This window comes from Dendropsophus ebraccatus, chromosome 3 (genome assembly GCF_027789765.1).
Source record: "Dendropsophus ebraccatus isolate aDenEbr1 chromosome 3, aDenEbr1.pat, whole genome shotgun sequence".
In the NCBI taxonomy this organism is placed as follows: Eukaryota; Metazoa; Chordata; class Amphibia; order Anura; family Hylidae; genus Dendropsophus; species Dendropsophus ebraccatus.
In genome coordinates this window covers 117,623,237-117,650,742 of record NC_091456.1, presented here as the reverse complement: position 1 = coordinate 117,650,742, position 27,506 = coordinate 117,623,237, and the positions used below count along the sequence as shown (strand labels likewise).

Genomic DNA, 27,506 nt, shown 5'->3' with positions numbered 1-27,506 from the left:
AGGAGTGGATTAAAAACACAGAAAGGATCTGTTCACACAATGTTGAAATTGAGTGGATGGCATTTAAAGGCAAATATTTGCTGTTATTTTAAAACAACGGCTGTTATATTGAAATAATGTCCGTTATTTACTGTTATATGGCGGCCATCCACTCAATTTCAACATTGTGTGAACAGATCCTTTCTGTGTTTTTAATCCACTCCTGGTTTTGGTTGCAATACTGACTGAAATATACTGACTGAAATATACGTAGTGTGAACGCAGCCTTAAACTAAAGCAAATTTACCTATAAAAAACATAGAAATGCAGACAATTGGTTCCACACCCCAAAATAATCATTTATTATTCTGAATAACATGTAGAACAAATGAAACAAACATTCAGAAACAGCTGAATATGTGATATTGTAAGTTACTGTAGGGTAATGGAGAGGATGGGAAACACAAGGGCTGACAGAGACTGCAGGGAGCATGAAGGAATGAGCAGGACATACATGCAGCACTCTCTGTCCAGGAAGAGAGGGTTTACAGCTATGGAGAGATTACCTCCACAGTCCTGTCCTTTGATGCAAGCCCCAGCCTGAAGTGGATCTGCTATTGGAAGGTGAGGGAGACTTCCTGGGTCAGACTACAGTGCTGTAGACCCAGCTATGCAGACCATGCCCCTCCTTCACTCACACTCCCACCCAGTACAGGAAGCTCTTAACCCAAGTCACAATTTTGAAAAACTGTGAGCTCTTAAACCAAAACGCTCTTAAGCAAAGTTACTCTTAAACCAAGGTACCACTGTGTATATATATATATATATATATATATATATATATATATATAAAAATTTTTATATATATATATATATATATATATATACACATATACATATACATATATATATATATATATATATATATATATATATATATATATATATATATATATTGATACTACTATTCTTTATTTTTAGCCTAAATTACACAAGGGGTGGAAGGGTTTTTAAACTAGGGATGTGGAGGAAGGACGAATAAAACATAGTAATAGATAGGTTAGAGAGGGGAAAGAGCAAAGAGGTGAGAGAAAGGACCAGTGGGGGGGGGGGGGGGGGGGGGGAGTTAACAGCAGAGCATAAGGAGATGCAAAAAGGTCAGAGCATGTAAGACTCCTAAATAATGGTGAAGGAGAGTTAATTACTGGGGATCAGGAGAAAACAGAGTTACATGCGTTAGTTGAATGGGTCATTCAGCTCTGTATATACAAAAGAAGAGGATGGAGCTGAGGTTGGTGGACATAGTGCTGAGGTAGGCAGGGCCAGTGCTGCTAACATGTGTAAAATACTAAACTGGCTTACTATAGATATGGCCCAGGATACATTAAATGAACTGAATATAACCAAAGCTCCAGGGCCTGATCGATAACACTGCAAAGTTCTTCGGGAACTCAGTTCCATAATTTCTTTACCCTTGTATCAGAAGAAGGTTCTGCAGGCTGGAGGTACAGCCGTGCAAAAGGTCCGGGATGTAAAGTCAGAACTCTATTGCAAGAATTACGCGTTTCAAGGCACAGCCTCTTCATCAGATTATCTGATGAAAAGGCTGTGCCTTGAAACGTGTAATTCTTGCAATAAAGTTCTGTAAAACCCATCGGATGCCATCAAAGTCCCGGACCTTTTGCACGGCTGTACCTCCAGCCTCCAGAACCTTCTTCTGATTCCCCACCGGGATCCCCCGGCCCGCGGACTGGCTGCAAGAGGCTATATATTGATTATGCGATCGGCGGTGTCGGGCTCGTAGCACGGCAACTAAACTAATAAGGAGAATGGAGCATGTTAGTTATGAGGATAGATTAAAAGAATTACATTTGTTTAGTCTAGAGAAGAGATGTTCCAGGTAAAACCCCCTTTAAAAGACAAGGGGCACTGCCTCCACCTGGAGAAAAAAAGGTTCGGTCTCCGGAGGCAACAAGCCTTCTTTACCATGAGAACAGTGAATCTGTGGAACAGCCCACCTTAGGACCTGGTCAAAGCAATAACAGAGGAGGGCTACAAAATAGGCTTAGACAAGTTCTGAGAACAAAATAGCTTAAATGCACATGTACAGAATCTACCCATTATCCCTCCCCTTCCCTCCATCCATCCATCCATCCATCCCCTCCTTGGTTAAACTTGGTGGACATGTGTTGTTGTTTTTAACCGTACTAACTATGTAACATAAAAACAAAGCAGCTCCACCAGACAGACCCATCATAGTTAGTATGGGTTTAGTTACAGGTTATTAATCTGACTATATAGACCACAAATTACAAAGGACAACTCCAGCCAAAAGTATTTTTTAATATATTACTTATGGAAAGTTAGACAAATTCATAATGTACATTAATTATGGGAAATGCACATTTAGGGCTATTTCCCTTAATTTAGTAGATCATAGAGTGTTTAAATTGTCTCAAAAACCGTGACGAGGTGAGTAGGCTGTTATTATTTTGTTTTTAATTCTTCATGGGGGAATGCTGCACAGAGGGGGCTATGTATTGGGGGGATGCTGCACAGAGGGGGCTATGTATTGCAGGATGCTGCACAGAGGGGGCTATGTATTGGGGGGGGGGGATACTGCACAGAGGGGGCTATGTATTAGGGGGATGCTGCACAGAGGTGGCTATGTATTAGGGGGATGCTGCACAGAGGGGGCTATGTATTGGGGGATACTGCACAGAGGGGGCTATGTATTGGGGAATGCTGCACAAAGGGGGCTATGTATTGGGGGATGCTGCACAGAGGGGGCTATGTATTGGGGGATGCTGCACAAAGGGGGATATGCATTCTGATCTTCCATAGAGCATACAGTGTACAATACACCTAGGAGCGTCCAACTATAACAGCTGCAGACACTACAACTCCCAGCATTTACTCACAGTCTACAGCTCTTAGAATATGCTGGGATTTGTAGTACAGTGAATAGACAGTCCTCTGATAACAACTGGTGCTGTAGAGATTTATTGCTGGACCTTCAGGATCCTCTACATAGCAATCATTTTTAAAGGGTTGTCCTCTCAGAAACTCTCATTATACCCTGAGAGATTTATAAGTGTAGGGTATTCTGAGAGTTCTAGTTCGACTGAAAACATGTTATTCATTAGGAAGTTGTCACAGATACTGATGAATGAAGGAAAGGAGTGGGTCAGCATGTCCTGTCTCACTGGTTCTTTATTGGTGGGCCCCAAGGATAATTTCCTCTGGTGGGCCCCAGGTACCCCGGTCCGACACTGAATGCAGCGGCACCTCTTTCCCTCCCTGCTCGGTGCCCTCCGTTTGGGGAGCAAGTGTCCTTGCTTCCTAAATTTTAATTGAAGTATTGTATTGGCCCCCAAAAGTTATACAAAGCGCCAATATTGAAGCCCTGATGCAGTAGTAAGTGCAGGAAAATTTTTTGCTGGACTTCTCCTTTAACCCTTAGAGGACCAGGCCAATTTCAATTTTAGAGTTTTCGTTTTTTCCTCCTTGTGCTTAAAAGGCCATAGCACTTGCATTTTTCTTACCTAGAAACCCACATGAGCCCTTAATTTTTGTGCCACTAATTGTACTTTGCAATGACAGGCTGAATTTTTTCATAAAGTACACTGCAAAACCAACATTTTTTTTTATGTGTGGTGAAATTGAAAAAAGCATTGAAAAAAGCATTTCTTTTATTTGGGGGTTATTTGCTTTTAAATACTGGCTTTTAAAACTGACTTGTTATATATGTTCCTCAAGTCGTTACGATTACAACGATATGTAACATGTATAACTTTTATTTTATTTGATGGCCTGTAAAAAGTTCAAACCGTTGTTAACAAATATATGTTCCTTAAAATCACTCTATTACCATGCTTATAACGCTTTTATCCTTTGGTCTTTGGGGCTGCGTGGAGTGTATTTTTTTGCGTCATGATGTGTTCTTTCTATCGGTACCTGCAACTTTTCGATCGCTTTTTATTACAATTTTTCTGGATTTGATGCGACCAAAAATGTGCACCGTTTACCGTACAAGATCAGGAATGAAATAAATTAATAGTTCGGGCGATTATGCACATGGCGATACCAAACATGTTTGTTTATTTATTTTTATTTATAACATGGGAAAAGAGGGTGTGATTCAAACTTATTAGGGGAGAGGGCTTTTTTATTAATAAAAACACTTTTTTTTTTTTAACACACTTATACTAGAAGCCCTCCTGGGGGCGATCCACCCCACTAGACACCAGGGATGGCTGACTGCAAGCAATCAGATGCAGCTGTCAACTTTGATCTGATTACTTGATTAATAAAAAATCTGATTACTTAATTCTAAACAAAATTTTATATTTTAATTTTTTAATATTTTTATATTTTAATGATTACTTGATCAGCTAATAGCCGCGGTCCCGGGCTACATGCGGCACCGCAGCGGTTCAGAGCGGGGGTGCCCGGAGATGTTCCTGGACGTACCTGTACTCCCAGGGTCGTCTAGGGGTTAAGGGAAACAGAGCACTGATCTCAGGTAGACCAGCTAAAGAAAACACTGACGGCTGCCAGTTAAATCGCTCAATACAGTGAAACCCTAGGTACATTTCTTCCCGTATGGTTCTACTAGGCATTGCTGCCACCTAGCCAGAATCCTTCTCCACACTGATGTAACAGCTGTCTGTGGATGGATACCAGGCCTTGGTTTTTCCCTTATCATTACAATTACTTATAGGGCCACTTATGGTGGTTTTGGTGGCTCCCCTACAGAAGCCACTCCTTGGCTGGTCTTTTCCCGGAGGGATATCTGGCTAGTCGTGTGTTTTGAGACTTTTAAATGAAGCTCCACAAGCTTGTTTTTGCATAATTACAGGGATGTGTCACTTCTCTCCCGGCATATCTGAACCCTTTAATGACCACACCTTACATACAGTATTTTGTTTATTGTTTAGCCAGTGTGGATCACATATCCGGATTGTACTAAGCGCATTCCTGTGGATGTTCCAGGGGAACAGATATATATATATACAATTTCAGCTATGGTGGATTCTAGGTGAAGTTGGTGATGGTTATAAGCCTTTAACCCACATACATCAGGTGAGCTGATTCACTACCAATATCTATACATATTGTATTTATTGAATGAGCACTGTCCTACTTCTCTTTTGCATAACTCTGCACAGGCTAGGACTTCCTGCGTTTAGTCTCGTTTTGTACAGCCAGCACAAGACTAAAAAAAGCTCCCTTTAGGAGACTGGACCTGGTTTTTAACCCCTTAGTGCTGCAGCTATTTGGGCCAAGCTATTTTTTCAAAATCTGACCTGTGTCACTTTATGCGGTTATAGCTCAGTGATGCTTTAACATATGCTAATAATTCTGAGACTGTAACATATAGCACTTTAGGTTTGTGGTAAAATTTGACCACTATCTTGTGTGTTTTTTGAGTAAAAAACATTAACATTTCATGGAAATTTTGAAGAATTGGCATTTTACGAACCTTGAATTTCTCAGTTTCAAAGAAAAAAGAAAAAAGACTGTCATATCACATAATTTAGTTACTAAATCACATTAACAATATATCTTCTTTATACTGGCTTCATTTGGTAAACATATTTTACTTTTTAGGGTGTTCCAGGGCTTAGAAAAGTATCAGCAAATCTTCATGAAAGTTTTTAAAACAGTTTTTTTTTTTTTTTTTTTTAATGGACCAGTTCATTTTCCAAATGGATTTAGGAGGCTTGCATACTGGAAACCCTCATAAGTGACCCTAGTCACTAGTGGAAACTACACACCTTAACCCCTTAGCGACCCATGACGGTATATGATACGTCATGGTGCCGCGGGGGGGGGGGGGGGGGGGTTTAGAGAGGAGTTCAGAGAGGGGTCCTGCCGGGACCCCACTCTGAACGGCACTGCTCCCGGCTGGTATCTGCACCCAGGGAGTGCCTCTATTAGCCGGAGCGGGTCCCGTCGCCGCACCGACTAATTAAGCCTCTAAACCTGACAGCTACATTTAGAGGCTTTGCTCCACACGTGCCTGGTGTCTAGTGGGTCAGATCTACTCCCCCCCTCTATGAGAGATCAGTGCTGTGTATATAGAAGTCCCCCAGGGGGAATTCTAGTTAATGTAAAAAAAAATAAAAGTCCAAATCATCCCCCTTTTCCCATTTTATAAATATAAATAAATAAAGAAACAAATAAACATATTTGGTATCGCCACGCGCGTAATCGCCCGAACTATTAAATTATCACATTCCTGATCTCGCACGGTAAACGGCGTCAGCGCAAAAAAAGGGCAAAATTGCACATTTTTGGTTGCATCAAATCCAGAAAAAAATGTAATAAAAAGCGATCAAAAAGTCACATAGGCGCAATCAAGGTACCGATAGAAAGAACACATCATGGCGCAAGAAAAGACACCTCAATCAGCCCCATAGGCCAAAGGATAAAAGTGTTATAAGCCTGAGAAAAGAGCGATTTTAAGGAACATATATTTGTTAACAATGGTTTGAATTTTTTACAAGCCATAACATAAAAGAAAGGTTATACATGTTATATATCGTTGTAATCGTAACAAGTGGAGGAACATGCATAGCAAGTCAGTTTTACCCCAGGGTGAACGGCATAAACACGAAACTTTCTGAAATGAACAAATTCCTTTTTTTTCAATGATTTTTTTCCGGTTTCGCAGCATATATTATGGGAAAATAAAGTCTGTCATTGCAAAGTACAATTGGTGTCACAAACAACAGGGCTTAAGTGGGTCTCTAGGTGAAAAAATGCAAGTACTATGGTCTTTTAAACAAAGTGGAAAAAGCAAAAGCGCAAAAACAAAAATTGTCTTTGCCCTTGAGGGGATGAAGAATCAATCTAGGGGTATACTGAGCATTTTGACCCAACAGGTGCTTGAGGAAAGTATTCAACATTAGGCCGTAAAAATTTAAATTTTCCAATAATATTTTGTTTAGGAGTTTCTCATTTTTACAAGGAACATGAGAAGAAAAGCACCTCAAAATTTGTCTCCTGAGTACAATAGTATTTCATATGTGGGCATAAACAATTGTATGGGCACACAGCAGGGATCAGAAGGAAAGGAGTGTCAATTAGCATTTTCAAAGCAAATTTTCCAGACAACATTTCCGAGTGCCAGGTGCATTTGCAGTGCCCCTCTAGTGCCAACAGAGTGGAACTCCCCAAAAGTCATTTTGGAAAGAAAACTCCTCAAAGAATTAATATTGTGGTGTGGTGAGCATTAAGGAAAGTATTCAAAATTGGAAAAAAATTAAAAATCACTGTATTGGTTAAGCAGGGCAGAGAAGGGAAGGAACATCATTTTGCTGGAGGAAATCCACATCTAGTAACCATTATTAGAATAGAGATAACAGATTACTAGGAAATCCACATCTAGTAACCATTATTAGAATAGAGATTACAGATTACAGATAATCTGGAGGTGGTTACGGTTAAACTGGATATGGTAATAGGCAATCTGGAGGTGTTTATGGGCTATCTGGCGTGGTTACAGGAAACATGCGGTTGGTACACGTAAACTGGGGAGGTAACAGGTAATTTGGGGTGGTTACGGCTAAAATGGAGGTGGTTACGAGTAATCTGTGGTGGTTATGAGTAATCTGGGGTGGTTTTAACTAGGGCTGGGCGATATTGGCCTAAATCAATATTGTGGTTTATCGCATATACAGCTGCGGTAACGATAATTGGATGATAACTATGACACGCCCTCTTTGTAAGCCACACCCACTTGGCCATACCAAACTGGGGATATTTTGTTTCAAAAAAGTTTTTAAAAAAAGGACAGTAACTCAATGAGCAGCAACCCAAACTATGTACACACCACAGGACGTATATATACAGGTATACAGCTATGTACACACTACAGGACGTGTATATACAGGTATACAGCATACAGCTATGTGCACACTACAGGACGTGTATATACAGGTATACAGCATACAGCTATGGACACACCACAGGGCGTGTATATACAGGTATACAGCATACAGCTAGGTACACACTACACAACGTGTATATACAGGTATACAGCTATGTACACACTACAGGACGTGTATATACAGGAATACAGCATACAGCTATGGACACACCACAGGACTTTATATACAGGTACAGTGGTACCTTGGTTTAAGAGTAACTTGGTTTAAGAGCGTTTTGCAAGAAGAGCTCACAGTTTTTCAAAATTGTGACTTGGTTTAAGAGCATTGCTTTGGTTTAAGAGCTCCTGGTATTGGGTGGGAGCGTGAGTGGGGGAGGGGCATGGCCTGCATAGTCGGGTCTGCAGCACAGCACTCTGACCCAGGAAGTCTCTCTCACCTTCCAATTTATAGCAGATCCACTTCCGGCTGGGGCTTGCATCAGGGGACAGGACTGTGGGGGGTAATCTCTTTATAGCTTTAACCCCTCTCTCCCCGGACAGAGTGCTGCTATACTGTGTCCACATCTGCCCTGCTCATTCCGAGAGAGAGAGAGAGAGAGAGAGAGATAGACAGACAGACAGACAGGAGATAGATAGATAGATAGATATAAAGTGAGCAAAGTCCTGCAGCACTCCACAAATGTAATACAGGTTGGTGCCAAGCGGTGAGCACAAGGGACCAGTCGTGCAAAACGTATAGAAAGGTAGAAAACCGCAGCACTCCGGATAAATTCAAAATAATGGTTTTTATTTTCACCCAAAAACTCGCGAAGTTTCTCTCTCGCTGAGAGCTTTATCAAGCAGTGTAACAACATGTGCTTAAGTCAAAGTATAAATGTGTTCACATACAAATAGGATGATTGACAAACAATCAATAAATCAAGTGAATAAAAGTATAAAATTCATATAGCATATAGTGACAGTGATTTTCAAAGTAAAACATGATTAACTCTATATCAATGTGCATATGTGACAATAGTGTAAATCCACTTTAGTGTAATATAATAACGTACATAATAGGTAAATATTCATAATACATCAATTGGGTACACAGCGGGGGGTCACTCACCAAGGAGACGTTAACAGGTGTGGCATTAGAGTAAGATCGCAACAAGATACATAAGAAAGCATGGCGATTGTATCCATCGGCAGTAGTGGCGGCGTCTCTGCAGTATAACTGCGCATGTCCATGTGGCTAACCAATCAAGTCGCCCTGTATACGTCACAGGGTAACTTGGAAAGTTCATAGGTGGAGCCAGCATGTTTGGTAAACAATACTACATGTGTTGCTGTAAAAACTGTTGCTACATAGAAAAAGTCAATTACAAATAAATGGGCATATACTCGGTCAAGACCGCACTCACACCTCCGCAGCCTGGCACTCCAATTATCATGGGGAACAGATCTAGCCCGCCGGCACGTAACCAGCCGCAGGTCAGCCACAGACCGGAGCAGCTGAGCTGAAGAACGTGACAGTGAAAACCGCAGGAGCGCCCGGATTGGAACACCATGCGATCCACTTGACATTCACCCCATGGGGGCCAAGGCTTTGGAGAAACCAAACACACCACCGAGTCGGGAGTGTAACATCTAAATAAACAATGATGACGAGAAAGGCGCAACAGTGTGTACAGCAACCAAGTTGGCACAGTCAGATTTTCATGCAACCGTCATCCTGGGTCTTGTTAAACCCATGTGTCCCATAAGAAAATAAAAACCACATTCTATTGAATTTATCCGGAGTGCTGCGGTTTTCTACCTTTCGAGACAGATAGATAGATAGATAGATAGATAGATAGATAGATAGGAGATAGATAGGAGATAGATAGGAGATCTATCTATCATCTCTCCTATCTATCTGTTCTATCTATCTTCGAAAAATAGCAGAATTCCAATTGCTTTGTGAATAAATCTACACCTTTTTTCTTTCATGTCGAAAACAGCGATGTTTCTGACCACAATCGTGGTCTTTTCTCAAGCCAAATGTTATTTGTTGTGGTCAGAAACGCTGCCCTTTTTCCCATGGGTTGGAGGGGGGGGCTGGGACGTGCAGGTTGGGGGGGGGGGCTGGGACGTGCAGGTTGGGGGGGGGGGGCTGGGACGTGCAGGTTGGGGGGGGGGCTGGGACGTGCAGGTTGGGGGGGGGGCTGGGACGTGCAGGTTGGGGGGCGTGGGGGGGCGCTGGGACGTGCAGGTTGGGGGGGGGGGGGCGCTGGGACGTGCAGGTTGGGGGGCATGGGGGGGCGCTGGGACGTGCAGGTTGGGGGGGCGCTGGGACGTGCAGGTTGGGGGGGGGGCGCTGGGACGTGCAGGTTAGGGGGGGGCTGGGACATGCAGGTTGGGGGGGAGGGCTGGGACGTGCAGGTTGGGGGGGGGGGCTGGGACGTGCAGGTTGGGGGGGGGGCTGGGACGTGCAGGTTGGGGGGCGCTGGGACGTGCCGGGCCAGGCCGCTGAGAGAGGCAGCTGCGGGCCGCTGGAACTGGGTGACATGAGCAGTGGCGGTGTGCCGCGCCGGGCGTGTGACGCGGGGCCACTCTGAGACGCCAGGAGGTTAGGGGCGCTGGGATGTGCTGTGCCGGGCTGCTGGAAGTGGCTGAGACGGACAGGTCGTTGACACCGGGAGGTTGTGCTGGGACAGGCTGAGACGACCGGGCCGCTCTGACACGACGGGCGGGAGTAATGGGGGAAAGGGGGGTTAACACACACACAGTGCCAGTCTCCTATGTGCTGATTGTGCGTCCCACACAGCACACACACAGCACATGAGTTGTCATCCAACCTGTGCAGCTCAGGGCTCAGGCGGCGAGATAGTGAAAATACCGCAGATGCCGTCCTGGCAAAGTTGAGGTCGGTTAACAGACGCCATAGACGGTATCAGTATTTTCACAGTATACCGCCCAGCCCCAGTTTTGGCCAATCTGTGGATGATTATGGGTTAAGCTAGCGATGGTTACAGGCAATCTGGGAGTAAATCGCAACTATTACTATTTTTATGTTTTACTTACTATTACTATTTTTACTTTTTTATTTTTACACTTTTTTTTTTTTTTTTTTTACTATATTACTATGATCACTGTTATAAATTGTATCACAATGATCATAGTTTAGGGACAGGGTCCAAATAGGTCACTGTCACTAAGCTACTGATAAAGCAGCTGTGAAATGTGTGACAGGCGTTGGTTCTCCCAAGGTCTGCTCTGGTTTGGTACATAGTGACCACTACAAAAATCAGCAATTCTGGCATTTAGTATTATTTTTCGCTTATGCAGATCATTGTGCTGGATTAATATTAGTTTATTTTAATAATTTTGACAATTCTGCACACAGCAATATCAAACTTGGGAAAAGGGGGGTGATTTAAACTTTTAATAGGGAAGAATTTTTTTTTTATTTTACTTTAAAAATCTTTAATTTTATTTTTTTCACACTTTTTAAGTCCCCTTAGGAAACTATATGCAATCATTAGCATATCATTAGCATGCATAGCATTGATCAGTGTTACACTACTTAAGTCTGCCTGAGGCAGACTCAATCCGTACCATGCAATCAATATTGATTGCATGCAAAGGGTTAAATGACCAGGATCGTACTAAAGTCTGTACCCAGTATTAGCAGGCAGCCCAGATGTAGCATGCAATGACTGTCTGGCTGCATTAAAAAAGGGGTATTGGTAGTCATTAAGAGGTTAAATCGCGATAACTAAAATAAATAAAAAAAATAAATTAATGAATTAATGTAAATTACAAACTTGCTTTACTTCACATCCCCTGTTGATTTCAGTTTTGAAAGTTATAATGAAAGTGCCACTTTTAACACTTTTAACTTTTAACACAACCATAAGCTAAAATGCTGTGTGTTGAGATTCTCATAATTTGCTAGAGACTCTGCCTGGAGGGACCAAAATTATTGAAGGGAAAATAAAGCATCATTGTCCTAAAACTTCAGAAATTTTTTTAAAAAGTAATGCTTAATAATGTCTTACCTGTATTTCTTTGAGATCCTTGTCACAAAGGTTCTGCAGAGGATCCAGGAAGTTTTGTTTTACATCTATATCCAGAGAATCTTTCACTTCTGCAAGCCTTTTCATGGACTCTCCAGCATCCAACAATGCATTACCTAGTCACAAATTAAATAAATAAATTTATGTGGGCATGTGAGAGTTTTACACTCGTAAACACCTGTGATGCTTTGCTTTCTTGTAAACATTTCAACTAAAGGTGTTCATTTAGTTAATGGGGTTTTGCAGCTCAAAATGTCCATCATTGAAAGAAGAGAAACATTTTTATTTTTGGCATGTCTCTGAAATGAGGCAGGAGAAATGCAAAGTAATGTGCTTCACTCCCTTGGTCACTGCACCTAAGGAGCTCCATAGATTTTAAAGCTGCATTCACACGTATCGCACTCACAGAAGAAAGCATGAAATATGCTGCGAATGTTGTACGTGTAAATGCAGCCTTAAAGGGGTATTCCACCTAAAAACTTTTTTCTCTCATTAAATAGCCCACCCATAGGTCAACATATGGCTCAAAGAAAGTAATAGCTGTTTTCTTGCTATTTCCCCTAACTCACCCCCTCTGAAAATATAGAAGGAGCTAAACTGAGTAAACGTCATCCTTTTCTCTGCTCCTGACCCCAACCTGATAGCCATGCTATCTGTCATAGGATGAAGTACAATCTGTCATAGTAGCTAGAAGAATCCCCCTCCATCACCAGCAACCCCCCGTCCAGCAACAAGGCACAGGTACAGTAGGTGCGGGTGATGGAGGGGGATTCTGTTACAGGTACAATGACAGATTGTACTTCATGCTGTCTGTCAGTGCTGAATCCCCCTCCATCACCTGAACCCCTCCTCCCCCCTCCACCCCTCCACCCTCTTCATGCGGTCACAGTACCTATCGCAGAATCCACTTCTACAGTGTTCTCCAACTGCTGCAGAACTACAACCCACATCATGCCCTGAAAACTTCATCTATGAGGGTATGATGGGAGTTGTACTTATGCATCAGGAAGAAAGCCACATATTTTTTACAGGTCAGCTACCGGCCGCCGCACCCAATCCATGCTCACCCCCCATCTTAGCTGTCGACCAGTGCACCACTGCAACCCCACCATACGCTGACACCCCGAACCCCCTCAAATGTTTCCATACTTATCAGCTGCTGTATGTCCTGCAGGAAACGTTTTCTTTTTTAGTCTGACACAGTGCTTTCTGTTGACGTCTCTGTAGAAGACAGGAACTGTCCACAGTAGTAGCAAATTCCCACAAAAAAACTTTCCTGCTCTGGACAGATCCTGTCTCGGACAGAGATGTACTGTAAAGAAAACTTTATTTCAAGCAGGACATAAAGTAGCTCATAAGTACGGGAAAACTTGAGTTTTTAAATAGAAGTAAATTACAAAATTTAGGTAACTTTCTGAAACCAGTTGAATTGAAAGATAAAGATTTTCAATAGATAACCCCTTTAGGGTGCCTTCACACATACCGACTCGCAGCAAAAAACTCGCTGCGAGTTTCAGCTACGAGCCGAGGTCCTGGAAGGCCCCTATCACTACATACAAGCAGTGGTCTGAAAGACCGCTGCGTGTATGTAATGCAGCCGCCCCCTTAACCCCTTCGGCTCCCGCACCGCTGTCTCCATACGTTACCTGGCTCTGGCTGCACAGGGTCCCGGCGTCTTGCTCTGCCGCCCAGCCAATCAGTGTCTGCGGCTGGGCAACACACTGATTGGCTGGGCGGTAGAGCAAGACGCCGGGACCCTGTGCAGCCAGAGCCAGGTAATGTATGGAGACATCGGTGCGGGAGCCGAAGGGGTTAAGGGGGCGGCTGCATTACATACACGCAGCGGTCTTTCAGACCACTGCTTGTATGTAGTGATAGGGGCCTTCCAGGACCTCGGCTCGTAGCAGAAAATCGCAGCAAGTTTTTTGCTGCAAGTCGGTATGTGTGAAGGCACCCTTAGGCTGGGTTCACACACAGTATATTTCAGGCTGTATATTTGAGGCTGTATAGCAACCAAAACCAGGAGTGGATTGAAAACACAGAAAGGCTCTGTTCACACAATGTTGTAATCAAGTGGATGGCCGCCATTTAATGGCAAATATTTTCTGTTATCTTAATACAATGGCTTCTGTATTGAAATAATGGCCGTTATTTACCGTTATATGACGGCCATCCACTCAATTTCACCATTGTGTGGACAGAGCCTTTCTGTGTTTTCAATCCACTCCTGGTTTTGGTTGCTATGAGGACCTGACATGAGGACCAAATACAGCCTGAAATATACTGTGTGTGAACCCAGCCGTAAGCTGTAAAATCACACTAAGGGTAAATTCACACGGGTGTCTCGCACAAGAAATCCGCAATACACATATTATTCTTATTATTATTAATATGTGTATTGCGGATTAGCTGCGGATTTCTTATGCGAGACGCCCGTGTGAATTTACCCTAAAACTGAGTACAAGAGTGGTGCTTTCTTTTGGAAGCTATGTTTTTTTTTTTTTTAAGCCTTAACACTTTTGACATGTCTCTGCATGTGAATCTAGCTTTAGATGACTAAAACATAATCAGAATTGCAACACTGAAACCATTAGAATAGTGTGTCTTTCCCAAAAAATTTCTTTCAATCATTTCAAAGCAAACAACACATATACAGTATAAATGATTGATTTAGAAAATACACAGATTATCAAATAACTATTCAAATCATTGGTTCAACAGCAATTTAGTTTATATTACATGTTCTCAATGTTGTACCTAAAAGAACAAAACTTGGATCTGTTGCACAGGATATATTCAGAATATACACATTAATATCATTGCTGTCTCAACAGAGCAAGCCGATTTATTGTTAAGTCAATCAAAAAAAAATAATTGCAATTCAACTGTAACATTAAAACAGCTTACCCTATATGCATTGCTGGGAGATGTAGTTCTAATGTGCCACTGCCGCCTCCTCCTATGCGGTCATCCTCTAATCTGTGGCAGAACTACAACTTACATTATAAACTGACAATACAGCATGATGGTGGGTGTAGCCCTGCAACCTGGATGACCTTAAAGCGACTCTGTACCCACAATCTGCCCCCCTTCCCCCCCAAACCGCTTGTACCTTGGGATAGCGGCTTTTAATCCAAAATTTGTCCTGCGGTCCGTTTGATAGGTGATGCAGTTATTGTCATAAAAAATTAATTTTAAAATTGCAGCTCCATGCCCTATGGGGGTATCTGTGTCCTAACTTTGCACCACCCCTCCGTCCCTCCTCCCCGCCCTTCTCATCATTAGGAATGCTCCAGACAGATTGCTTCCTATTCCCCACCTGTGTTACCACAGCACATGGGCTGGATCATTAAAGTGACTGTACCACCAGGCCCAGGCTGAAGTACTGGAGGCGGGCTGACCCACCCTTAGTGGGAGAAAACCCTAGCCCCTCTATGATAGGGTCCCATTGATTCTAATGGAGTCATGTCATAGAGGGGCTGGAGATTCTTTTCACTAAGGGTGGGTCGGCCCGCCTCCAGTGCTTCAGCCTGGGCCTGGTGGTACAGTCACTTTAAGACATCTGTGCAATGTTCAAACAGAAGTAAATGTTCCAGTGGCATTCTTAATGATGAAGAGGATGGGGAGGAGGGACGGAGGGTGCGGTGCAAAGTTAGGGCACAGATATGCCCGTAGGGCACGGAGCTGCAATTTTAAAATTTATTTTTTTTATGACAATAACTGCATCACCTGCCGAACGGACCGCAGGACAGATCTTGGATTAAAAGCAGCTATCCGAAGGTACAAGTGGTTTGGGAGGGTCAGATTGTGGGTACAGAGTCGCTTTAAAGTGTACCTGTCATTATAACTAAAAATCTAAATTAACAGAAGATGTGAAATAAAGCTTGCAAGTTACATTCATTTTTTTTAGTTCCTTTGGAAAACACAGCACTTCCTGTGTAAACTTTTTTTTTTTCCTCTCCCCTTCCTGAGTTTAAAGGGAATGTGTCGCAAAGTAAAAAAAAAAATAAAATAAAATTGAAAGTGTTAAAACTGAATTTGTTATTTTTTTTTGTTAATTTATATGTGTTTTTCATTTTTTTTCATGTAAGGAAATATGAAAAATCTAATTTTCCATATTTCCCAGTGATGGCCACCAGGGGGAGCTCCAGCAGGAAACTGCTGGTAAAAGCAGCCTGAAAGACGGATGCTGAAAAAAAGAGGCAGTCCCTGCTCAACTGCTCTGACATCATTACCTGCCTCCTCTTTTCAGAGGGAAACAAAGAGGGGAAAGGTGCTATTATGTGTACTGTTGGGCAGCGCCATTTTGTTGTTGTCTGCACAGCCGTACACATACAAGAAGCATGTCCCTAGCCGATAATACACCTCAACCTGCTGCAGAACCACATACAGCTCGCCTGCCCACACTCACCTCCCGCATTTCTCACCGCCCATCCCCCTCATACACATTAGTATTGTTGTTACAATCATACAGACAGCTCATTCCTGTACACTTGGGATCAGCAAATGTACAGCAGTAGCGAAACCCTTTGCTAAGCTCGGCCGTCAGCCGGCTGCATTTGAGCACCGCACCAGGTGTCAAGAAAATCTGGGTACAGCTCTGAGCAACTTCTCCCAGGACTGTACCCAGCTTTTCCAAATGCAGCCGGCTGACGGCCGAGCATAGCAAAGGGTTTCGCTACTGCTGTACATTTGCTCATCCTTAATGTACACTCATACAGGCATCTCGTACATGCACTCTCATACAGGCATCTCGTACATGCACTCTCATACAGGCAGCTCATACATGCACTCTCATACAGGCAGCTCGTACATGCACTCTCATACAGGCAGCTCTTTACCATTGAGATTTATTGTGATATAGCTTTGATATATTTTGAGCACTCGCACTTTACTTGTCTCTTGCAGCACCATCAATTGTTAATATATATTTACTTAATTTATTATTTATCACTCACCTTTTATATATATTAACCCCTTCCCCCAATATGACGTCCAGGGACGTCATGAAAAGCAGTTGCAGAATGCATCATGACGTCCCTGGACGTCATGGCTTCTCTGCCTCCCCCCTCTGTTCTTAGATGCGATCGGGCAGCAGGAGAAGGCTGTGTCACACAGCCTCCTCCTGCTGCCACTGCCCAGAGAGGAGCCGCGCTCCCCTGGAGCAGTTAACCCCATAGACGCCGCGGTCGATGCGACCGCAGCGTCTATGGGGAGATATGCTCCTGCCTGCCGATCAGGTGCCTGGGAGGAGGCTGCGGCACATGCTGCTGTGCTCCCCCCAGGCTTCCCTTCTCTGCTGCCGCTGCCGAGCCCCCCCCCACCCACCCACCCGTGTGGCCGCCCGATCCCTGTGCTCCCCCATCATGAGCCTCCCCCCTTCAGATCGGGTGCCTGGGAGGAGGCTGCGGCACATGCTGCTGCTCTCCCCCAGGCTTCCCTTCTCTTCTGCTAAGTTTCCCCCCATGCAGCCGCCCCCTCCCCCTGCGCCCCCCCCCGTGCGGCCGCCCCCTCCCCGTGCTCCCCCCGTGCGACCGCCCCCTCCCCGTGCTCCCCCCCCCCGTGCGGCCGCCCCCTCCCCGTGCTCACCCATCTCCCGTGGCTCCCTCTGCATTCTCTCCCACCCGGAGCCGCGCGAGCAATCGCGCGGCTCCAGGAGGGTATCCATAACAACCTAGACGCTTCCCAGTGCGTCTGGGTTGCTATGATTTCTAATGATCAGGCCCCTGCACTTTGGCAGGGACCTGATCATTTGAATGATCTGTCAGTGTAATACTGACAGATCATTCAATAATGCATTACAGCACAGATCATGTGCTGTAATGCATTCCCATGTGAAAAAGTGAAAGTAAAAAAAAAAACACTAAACACATACATACATACATACATAATTAAAGAAATAATTAATTACAATAAATAAATTAAATACATAATAAATAATTAAAATAAATATATATATATAAATTAAATAAATATACACATTCCACATCCCCCCTTTATAAATGATCCCCTATAAATAAGACACACATATTTGGTATCGACGCATCCGTAATGACCCCGTCTATTAACCTGTTACATTAATTATTCCACCAGATTAACGCCATTAAAAAAATAAATAAAAAACTAACAAAAATGACAATTTTTAGTTAATCCCGCCCCCTAAAAAATAAAGAATAAACCTATCAAAAAGTCACATGTACCCAAAAGGTGTACCACTAAAAGCGTCAGCTTATGCCGCAAAAGAAAAGCCCTCTCATAACTCCATTGGTGAAAAAATTTAAATATTACAGATCTTACAATATGCAAGACACAAATAATATTTATAGTATAAATGTCATAAACTATAACAAAAGCTATATAAAATAGATATCACTGTAACCGTACCGACCTGACGAATAAAGATAACATGTCATATGCAACTTATAGTAAATGGCATACAAAAAAATAATGAAAAACTGCTGCAAAATTGTGTTTTTTATTCGTACCACCTCAGAACAAAATTAATAAAAAAATGATGAGGGTGTCACATGTCCCCCGGAATGGTACCGATGGAAACGTCAACTTGTCTTACACAAATATTTTGGCACGCCAAAGCCTCTGTGACATGATATAAGGGCCCAAAAAAACCTGAAATAAGAAAAGACCCCAAAATTCCCCAGGTCTCTGTCATGTCTGCAGCCTGTGGTTGAGTCAGGTGACGCACTGCGGCCACATATGGTGGATTTCTAGAAACACTGGAATGAGGGGAATAAATAGTGAGTTCCATTTCTCAGTTATTTGATGTGTAAGAGCAAAAAAATGGATTAAAATGGAATATCTGACAAAAAAATGAAAATGTTAAATTTCCCCTCCAACTTGCTTAAATTTCTGCAAAACACCTAAAGGGTTAATACACTTGTGAAATGTTACTTTGAATACTTTGAGGGGTGCAGTTTTTACAGTGGAGGGATTTATGGGGGTAACTAACATACAGGCCCAACAAATCCACTACAGAACTGAACTGGTCCCTAATGAAATCAGAATTTGTAATTTTCCTGAAAATTTGAAAAAAAGCTGCAAAATTTCGAAGCCCTCTAACATCCTAACAAGTAAAACGACGTTCACCAAATGACGTCACTATAAAGCAGACATGTTGTAGATGTTGCAGTAATAATTAGTTCATGTGGCATGACTATCTTTCTTAGGAAAAAAGAGTCTTGAAGATAAAGAAACATACATTTTTCAATTTTTTTGCGCAAATGTTGTGTTTTTTACAAAAAACTACTGAGTGTATCAACCAAAGTATACCACAAACATAAAGAGGAATATGTCACAAAAAAACAGTTTCAGAATAATCGCGATAGTTAAAAGCATCGCAGAGTTATAACTACATAAAGAGAGACAGGTCAAATTTGAAAAATAAGCCCTGGTCATTAAGGCCAAAACAGGCTGCGGAGGCAAGGGGTTAATAACTTCTTTGTACTCTAGTGCTATGCATGTGTGATCTAACTTTTAGATTTATTTAATCATGTTCCCATGCTATATACTTAGCACTAGGTTTGTGTAGTGTTTCATCAAATATTCCCACACTCAATTGGTACTGAGTTTTCCCCAATTTTTTGTTTTTGTCGTTTTTTTTTGCTTTTAATGGGTGTTTTTAACCCCTTAAGGACAGAGCCTGAAATGGCCTTAATGACAAGAGACAAATTTTATGAATATGACCAGTGTCATTTTATTCATTAATAACTTCGGGATGCTTTTACCTATCCGGCTGATTCTGAGACTGTTTTCTCGTGACATATTGTACTTTACATTTCTGGTAAATTGGAGTCGATACTTACAATAAATCTTTATGAAAAAAAAAACCAAATAACGTGAAAAATTGTGAAAAAATGCATTTTTCCAAATTTGAAACTTTTTTACTTACACTGAAAGTGGTTATACCACATAAATTATATATTAAATAGCATTAGCAACATGTCTACTTTATGTTGGCGGCATTTATTAAACTATATTTCATTTTTTTGAAAGCGTAAAACATAAGCAGCAAATTTCCAAATTTTCTGTAAAATTTCAAAATCAGATATTTTTAGGGACCTGTTCAGGTTTGAAGTGTATTTGAGGGGCCTGTATGTTAGAAAGACCCACAAAGCATGCCATTTCAGAAACTGCACCCCCCAAACTCTGCAAAAGCACATCCAGAAAGTTTTTTAACCCTTTAGGGGAGTCACAGAAATAAAAGCTAAGTGCGTAAGAAATTTGAAAATTTAAATTTTCTGTGCAGAGATTTTATAGTAATCCAATATTTTTCATATTTATAAACTTATTACCAGAGAAATGCACCCCAATATTGATTGCCCCGTTTCTGCAGTTTATAGAAATACCCCATTTGTGGCCCTATTGCGCTATTTGACGCAACCGCAAGCCTCAGATATAAAGGAGCGCCTAGTGAATTTCAATGGCTCCGTTATATTTGGTCATTTCTGACTGTACCACTTCAGGTTGGCAGAGGCTCTGGGGTGCCAAAACCTAAAAAACACCCCTAAAGAGACACCATTTTGAAAACTAGACCCCTCAAGTAATATAACAAGGGGTGTGGTGAGCATCTGGACCCCACAGGTGTTTCACAGATTTTCCTAACAATATGGCGTGAAAAAAGAAAAATTTATTTTTTACCCTAAAACGTTGTTCTAGCCTTCAATTTTTCATTTTCACAAAAGGATGAAAGGAAAAAAAAAACACAAAACGTGTAGCGCAGTTTCTCCCGAGTACGGAAATACCCCACATGTGGACATAAAGTGCCAAGCGGGCGCAGGACAAGCCTCCAAAGGGAAGGAGCGCCAATTGGCTTTTGGAAGCTGGATTTCACTGGAATGGATTTCAAGGGCCACGTCGCATTTACAGAGCCCTCGTGCTGCCAAAACACTGGAAACCCCCGACAAGTGACCCCATTCTGGAAACTACACCCCTCAAGGAATCTAATAAGGGGTGCAGTGAGCATATGGACCCCACTGGTGACGGGCACAAATGTAGAAAAATGTGACGTGAAAGTGAAAATTTTCATTTTTTCACTTTCACGGCACATATGTGCCAGTCATCCAGGGGTACATATCCTCACTGCACCCCTTGTTAGATTCCTTGAGGGGTGTAGTTTTCAGAACGGGGTCACTTGTGGGGGGTTTCCAGTGTTTTGGCAGCATGAGGGCTCTGTAAATGCGACATGGCGTTCATCATCCATTCTGGCCAAATCCAACCTCTAAAATCCAAATGGCGCTCCTTCCCTTCGGAGGCTTGCCCTGCATCCACATTGCGGTTTATGTCCACATGTGGGGTAGTTACGGACTTGGGGGAAATTGCTCTACACATTTTGTGGCCTTTTTTCTCTTTTAACCCCTTGTGAAAATGAAAAATTCAAGGCTAGACCAACATTATAGTGTAAAAAATGTAATATTTCATTTTCACGCCACATTGTCCCACATTTGTACCCGTCACCAGTGGGGTCCATATGCTCACTACATCCCTTGTTACATTCCCTGAGGGGTGTAGTTTCCATAATGGGGTCACGTGTGGGGGATTTCAACTGTCTTGGCAACACAGGGGCCTTTTAAATGCAACATGGCCCCTCGAAATCCATTCCAGCCAAATCCAGCCTCCAAAAGCCAAATGGCGCTCCTTCCCTTTGGAGGCTTACCCTGCACCCGCATGGTGCTTTACGTCCACATGTGGGGTATTTCCGTACTCAGGGGAAATCGCTGTACACATTGTGTTTTTTTTTATCTTTTAACCCCTTGTGAAAATGAAAAAATCAAGACAAGATCAATGATTTAGTGTAAAAATTAAACATTTTTTACACTAAATGTTGGTCTAGCCTTGATTTTTTCCATTTCCACAAAGGGATTAAAAAAGAAAATGAATGCAAAACATACAGGTTAATTTTCCCCGAGTATGAAAATACCCCACATGTGGACATAATTTGCTGTATGGGCACAGGGCAAGCGACCAAAGGGACAGAGCGCCATTTAGAGGCTGGAATGGAGGATGGAGGCCATGTCGCAATTACAAAGCTCCTGTGCTGCCAGGACAGTAGAAACCCCCAAAAAGTGACCCCATTCTAGAAACTACACCCCATAAGGAATCTAACAAGAGGTACAGTGAGCATATGGACCCCACTGGTGATGGGCACATGTGTAGAACATGTGCCGTGAAAATAAAAAATACAATTTTTTTCAATTTCACTGCCCAAATGTGGCCATCACCAGGGGGCCATATACCCGCTGCCCCCCTCGTTAGATTCCATATGGGGTGTAGTTTCCAGAATGGGGTCACTTGTGGGGGGTTTCTACTGTCCTGGACGCATAGAGGCTTTGTAATTGCATCATGGCATCCTCTAATGGGAATGGCGGCCATACCTATTTAGCTGGGACAATTCTAATTTATTTGGGGGTATTAGGCCAATTATTAGTTTATAAGGTTGAAAATGACAGGTGTCCATCAAATTCAACCTGTGTTGATCCAGAGGAAGGCAAAAAACCCTTGTGAGGCAGACGACAATAGCTTCATCACAGGGGAAAAATTCCTTCCCGACTCCATAATGGCAATCAGAATAATCCCTGGATGAACGTGACCCCTGAAATAGGAATAAGGAACAGAATTTAGATAATGTAGAACTCCAGTGACGTGTGGTACGCCTTGAAGCGATCCAGTATGCAGAGGCCGGGGTGATCAGGACAGGTGGCACACTGGAAAATGGCGTCCTTCCTGATCCCTCTGTTACGCCACACTCTGCACTTCTTCTGGGGTCTCCTGTTTTCCAGTGTGGGGGACGTCACCTGGAAAATGTTTCCCTGGTGCGATACGGGGTCCCTGATATCCAGAAGCGCTGGGTCTGCTCCATGGCTGCTAAATATTAGGGCTCTATTACTGCTTCTGATAGTTTCGGATCGTGCCGCAAGCTACAGTAGCTCGGGCAGCGAGGGACCGAAAGAGGGGGTGCTGGTATAAAAGTTATCCCCGTCCAGGTGGTAACCTTTATCCAGCAGTGGGAAGATCAGTTCCCGAATGATCTTCCCACTAACTCCAAGGATGGGGGGGGGGGGGAATCTGGGGGCATTTGGGGGCTGGATTTGTGTGTCCCTTCCATCATACACTCTAAGGGTACGTGCACACTGCGGAATGGCGAAGGATGACCCTTTGTGCATTCCGCAGCTGGCACCCACCGGCAGACTGATGCGGGCATGCGTCTCCGCTCATGTCACACTCCATTCTATGCACGGGCGGATTCCGCCCTCTGTCCAAAGAATGAACGTGTTCATTCTTTGGACGGACAACAGAATCCGCCCGTGCATAGAATGGAGTCTATGACACGGACGGAGACGCGTGCCTGCATCAGTCTGCCGGTGGGTGCCAGCTGCGGAATGCACAAAGGGTTATCCTTCGCCATTCCGCAGTGTGCACGTACCCTAAATCTGTAAGTGTACCCTTAGGTACTCTCACAGAGTTTGGAGAATTTCACGCCATACCGTCATCTCTTATTGGGACGGTACTGGCGGAAAAGACGTGTCTGGGGGGCAGCGTACGCTACGCTACCCTCAGACACGTCACTGGATGATGAGGATGAATGGAGGAAAGAAGGATCCCCCCCATTCATCCTCACTGGCTGTTTCGGTGTCGGAGGCAATAACAACGTATGCGTCCGACACCGAAAACACCCTGGGGGCCATCTTTGTACCGGGACTAGTATATGGGGTATGTAAATGTGTAGTGGTGTAGTGTAAAACTTTATTTCATGTAGTGTGGTGTAGTGTAGTGTTTTTTACGTTTTTTTGACAGTAAGAAAAAAATATACCTACGCCAAGAAAGAAGCTGCTGATAAATGCCGCACTTGTGTGCGGTACTTATCAGCAGACAGTGGCGGTAGGATATAGGGGGGAAAAACGCCCCTACGCCAAAAAGGAGGAGTTGCTGATCAGCCGCGCACTTACGTGCGATGCTGATCAGCACTCAGTGGCATTAGGGCGAATAAAAAGTAAAAAAAAAAACAAAAAAAAAAACAAAACTTTTTTTTTAACCTAAAGCAACTGAATGATATTCACTGATCAGCCGCTAGGAGGCAGTACAGAGAAGCTGACGAAGACTGCCGAAGATAGGGGCCACGGAAAAGCCCGAAGAGCCGGAAATTGCCGACGAACCCGATCGCATCCGGAAGTGAAGACGCGAGGACACGCGGGACCCGATCGCTGCTCCGGACGCCCAGATCTGGTGAGTATAGTGCACCTACACTATACACACCTGTTCTGCACCCCTCAGCTACCTAGCTGGGGGGTGCAGAACCCGGGGATACTGTTTTTTAACGGTTTGATCGCTGTGATGGGCCGGCCGGTACTGGCCGGCCTATCACGGCGATCATGGGGGTGGCATCGGCGCCATCTTTTCCCCGGACACTAATGGTGATTGGTGCTGTCTGTGTCATACAGGCAGCTCGTACATGCACTCTCATACAGGCAGCTCATACATGCACTCTCATACAGGCAGCTCGTACATGCACTCTCATACAGGCAGCTCGTACATGCACTCTCACACAGGCAGCTCGTACATGCACTCTAATGGGAGGATGGGTGTAGTAGTAACAGTAGAGGGCTGGGTGTAGTAGTAGCAGGAGGCTGGGTGTAGTAGTAGCAGTAGGGGTGGGTGGCTGGGTGTAGTAGTAGCAGTAGGGGGCTAGGTGTATTAGTAGCAGTAGGAGGCTGAGTGTAGTAGTAGCAGTAGGAGGCTGAGTGCAGTAGTAGCAGTAGGAGGCTGGGTGTAGTAGTAGCAGTAGGAGACTGGGTGTAGTAGTAGTAGTAGTAGGGGGCTGGGTGTAGTAGTAGTAGTAGGGGGCTGGGTGTAGTGGTATTAGTAGCAGTAGGAGGCTGAGTGCAGTAGTAGCAGTAGGAGGCTGGGTGTAGTAGTAGCAGTAGGAGACTGGGTGTAGTAGTAGCAGTAGGGGGCTGGGTGTAGTAGTAGCAGTAGGGGGCTGGGTGTAGTAGCAGTAGGGGGCTGCGTGTAGTAGTAGCAGTAGGGGGCTGGGTGTAGTGGTAGCAGTAGGTGGCTGGGTGTAGTAGTAGCAGTAGCAGGCTGGGTGCAGTAGTAGCAGTAGGGGGCTGGGTGTAGTAGTAGTAGGGGGCTGGGTGTAGTAGTGGGCTGGGTGTAGTAGTATTAGTAGCAGTAGGGGGTTGGGTGTAGTAGTAGCAGTAGGAGGCTGGGTGTAGTAGTAGGAGGCTGGGTGTAGTGGTAGCAGTAGGGGGCTGTGTGAAGTAGTAGCAGCAGGAGGATGGGTGTAGTGGTAGCAGTAGGGGGTGGGAGAATGGGTGTAGTAGTAGCAGTGGGACTGGGAGCAGTGACATCGACAGGCACAGTGTGGGGGAGGGGCATGGAGCAGTGTCCGCTCCTTACATCCTCTCCGGTGGAGCTTAGTGTCTCTCTCCTGCCTCTCATTCTCCTCCTGCCGATCTTCCTGCCGGGAGGTAAGGACCTTCACTGACAGATCTTCTCCCAGCTAGGGCTGCACGGAGGAGGGGGGGGGGGGGTCACTACTCATGTGAAGGGTCTTATCTGTGGCGCACGGGAAGGAGGGGAGGAAGAGGAGGGAGGGGGAGCTAGTGTTTGGCTTGTGATGTTAAAGCCCGCACACTTTAGTATCATAAAGGTGCGGGCTTCACAAACATGGCATGCAGCCCTCCCACAGTGTCAGGATGCTATGTGCTGAGCATGTCTGTGCGCATGCGCAGCACACAGTGACAGAGCCTCCAGTGCAAGTGAACCAGGCGGACTCCGTCGGTTCACTCTAATGATCTGGAGGTGCCGTATAGTGTCTGTGTGTGTGTGTGTCGTGGAATGACGTCACACACAGACACTATAAACATGGCAGCCCCCTGTGCAGAAATAAATGTTATTAAAAATACTCAAGCACTATGTTAAAAGAAAAAAAAATCCAACATACAACTTATTTGTTCTTAGTACTATTTATTTAAAAAAATTCAAAAACTTGACACTGTCCCTTTAAACACAGAAAGTCCTGTGTTTCCCAAGTCATCTGAGCGCCCACAGAAGGCAGTCATGTGATTGATGGACACAATAAGCAGTGACACACTGTACATGCGTTTAGTCTTTTTTTTTTTTTTTTTTTTTTAACCAGCACCAGATTAAAAGATGCCTTCAGGAAACTTTGTTTTCCATGATAGCAAAAAATAATGCATTTAAATTGCAAACTAGCTTTATTTTACATCTACTGTTGATTTAGATTTTGAAAGGTGTAACAGCGACACTTTCATTTTATTGATATGCTAATCAGGGTATTCGCGGCATAGGAGGCCCTTTAGTGCAAACTGTTGCAAAAGGGGGGCATTAAACTCACCAAAATTTGATTCTTCTCCAAGTTCTTTTCCATAGCGTACCATGCATTCTCCCAGAAGACCTTCTGGTTGAGGATATCCTGGATTTTTTACTTGCCCTCTAATTTTGGATACCGTGTTCAGCATAGAAAGCTTAGCACGAGAGGCTAAACAGAGAAAAGATAGACAAACTTTTAAAATCACCAATGAACATACCAAGTCTAACCAAGGAATATTAATAAAGCAAATAACGTTAAAAAAGGCCTAGATTCTAGGGTTGTCAAACTTTAATACACAGTGGGACAAAATTCCCTCCCCACAGTAGTGTCCCATACAGTAGCCAGCCCCTCCCCACAGTACTAGTATCCCATACAGTAGCCCCCTCCCCACAGTAGTGTCCCATACAGGAGCCAGCCCCCACAATAGTGTCTTAAAGGGAATGTGTCACTTTTTTTCCTTTTTATTATTATATTTGTTTCATTTAATATCTTTAAAAATAGTTAGACTTTGATTTCTGTTTTTGTTTTGTAAAATTAATAATAATGTGCTGCCCTGGGGGCTGCCATTTGCAATAGCATCTGTGTATGTCTCCCTGCACGACACATACACAGTTGCTTTATGGCAGCCCTCAGTACATAGGAGTCAATGGACTGCTCCAGTCCCGTCTGCTACAATGTAGCTGAGAGCTGACATGCGCAGCTCACACACACAGAGCTGAAGAGGGAGCCAGACGCCATAGTTGTGGAGCCCCCAGAGAAGGTGCCCTGTGACAGCACTGACCTCAGCAGGCAGCCGGCTCTCTTCTCCTGCTCGGGCTGTGACTGATAAGGAGCCCGGCAGCCGGGACTTAGCTCCGTGCGGGAGGAGAGGAGAGGGGAAGCACAGAGGTACAGTGCTTCATGCTGGGACAGGGGGAGCCAGGCCTGAAGAGATCGTGGAGGAGGCAGAGAAGTGTCACACTGAGTAATAAAGTTAAAAGCAGTCACTGTGTTAACCCCTTCCTTCCCAATGTCAGGACACTGCCTATGGCTACTACACTGCATCTGTATACAGTATGTAATACAAGGCTAACATGATATAGATGGGTTTTATATATGACCTGACAAAGATTTTCATTTCAACTCCCAGACCATTAGCAGCAGCTGAGGTATGTGGTAAGATGTTCTGCAGCAGCTGAGGTGTAGTATGGGGTTCTGTTGCAGCTGAGGTGTAGTATGGAGGTTGTGCAGCAGCTGAGGTGTG

General features: G+C 43.9%; 1 protein-coding gene across 2 annotated transcripts in view; it reads right to left on the bottom strand.

Annotated features, from left to right (window-relative positions):
- Positions 1-27,506, bottom strand: part of SH3GL1 (SH3 domain containing GRB2 like 1, endophilin A2) — a 247,184-nt gene that overhangs the window by 87,142 nt on the left and 132,536 nt on the right. For both annotated transcript variants that reach the window (XM_069962566.1, XM_069962567.1), the window contains exons 4-5: positions 26,288-26,431; positions 11,899-12,032 (exon numbers count right to left, since the gene is read on the bottom strand). In XM_069962566.1, coding sequence (XP_069818667.1) covers positions 11,899-12,032; positions 26,288-26,431 — 278 coding nt within the window. The remainder of the gene's footprint in view (positions 1-11,898; positions 12,033-26,287; positions 26,432-27,506) is intronic.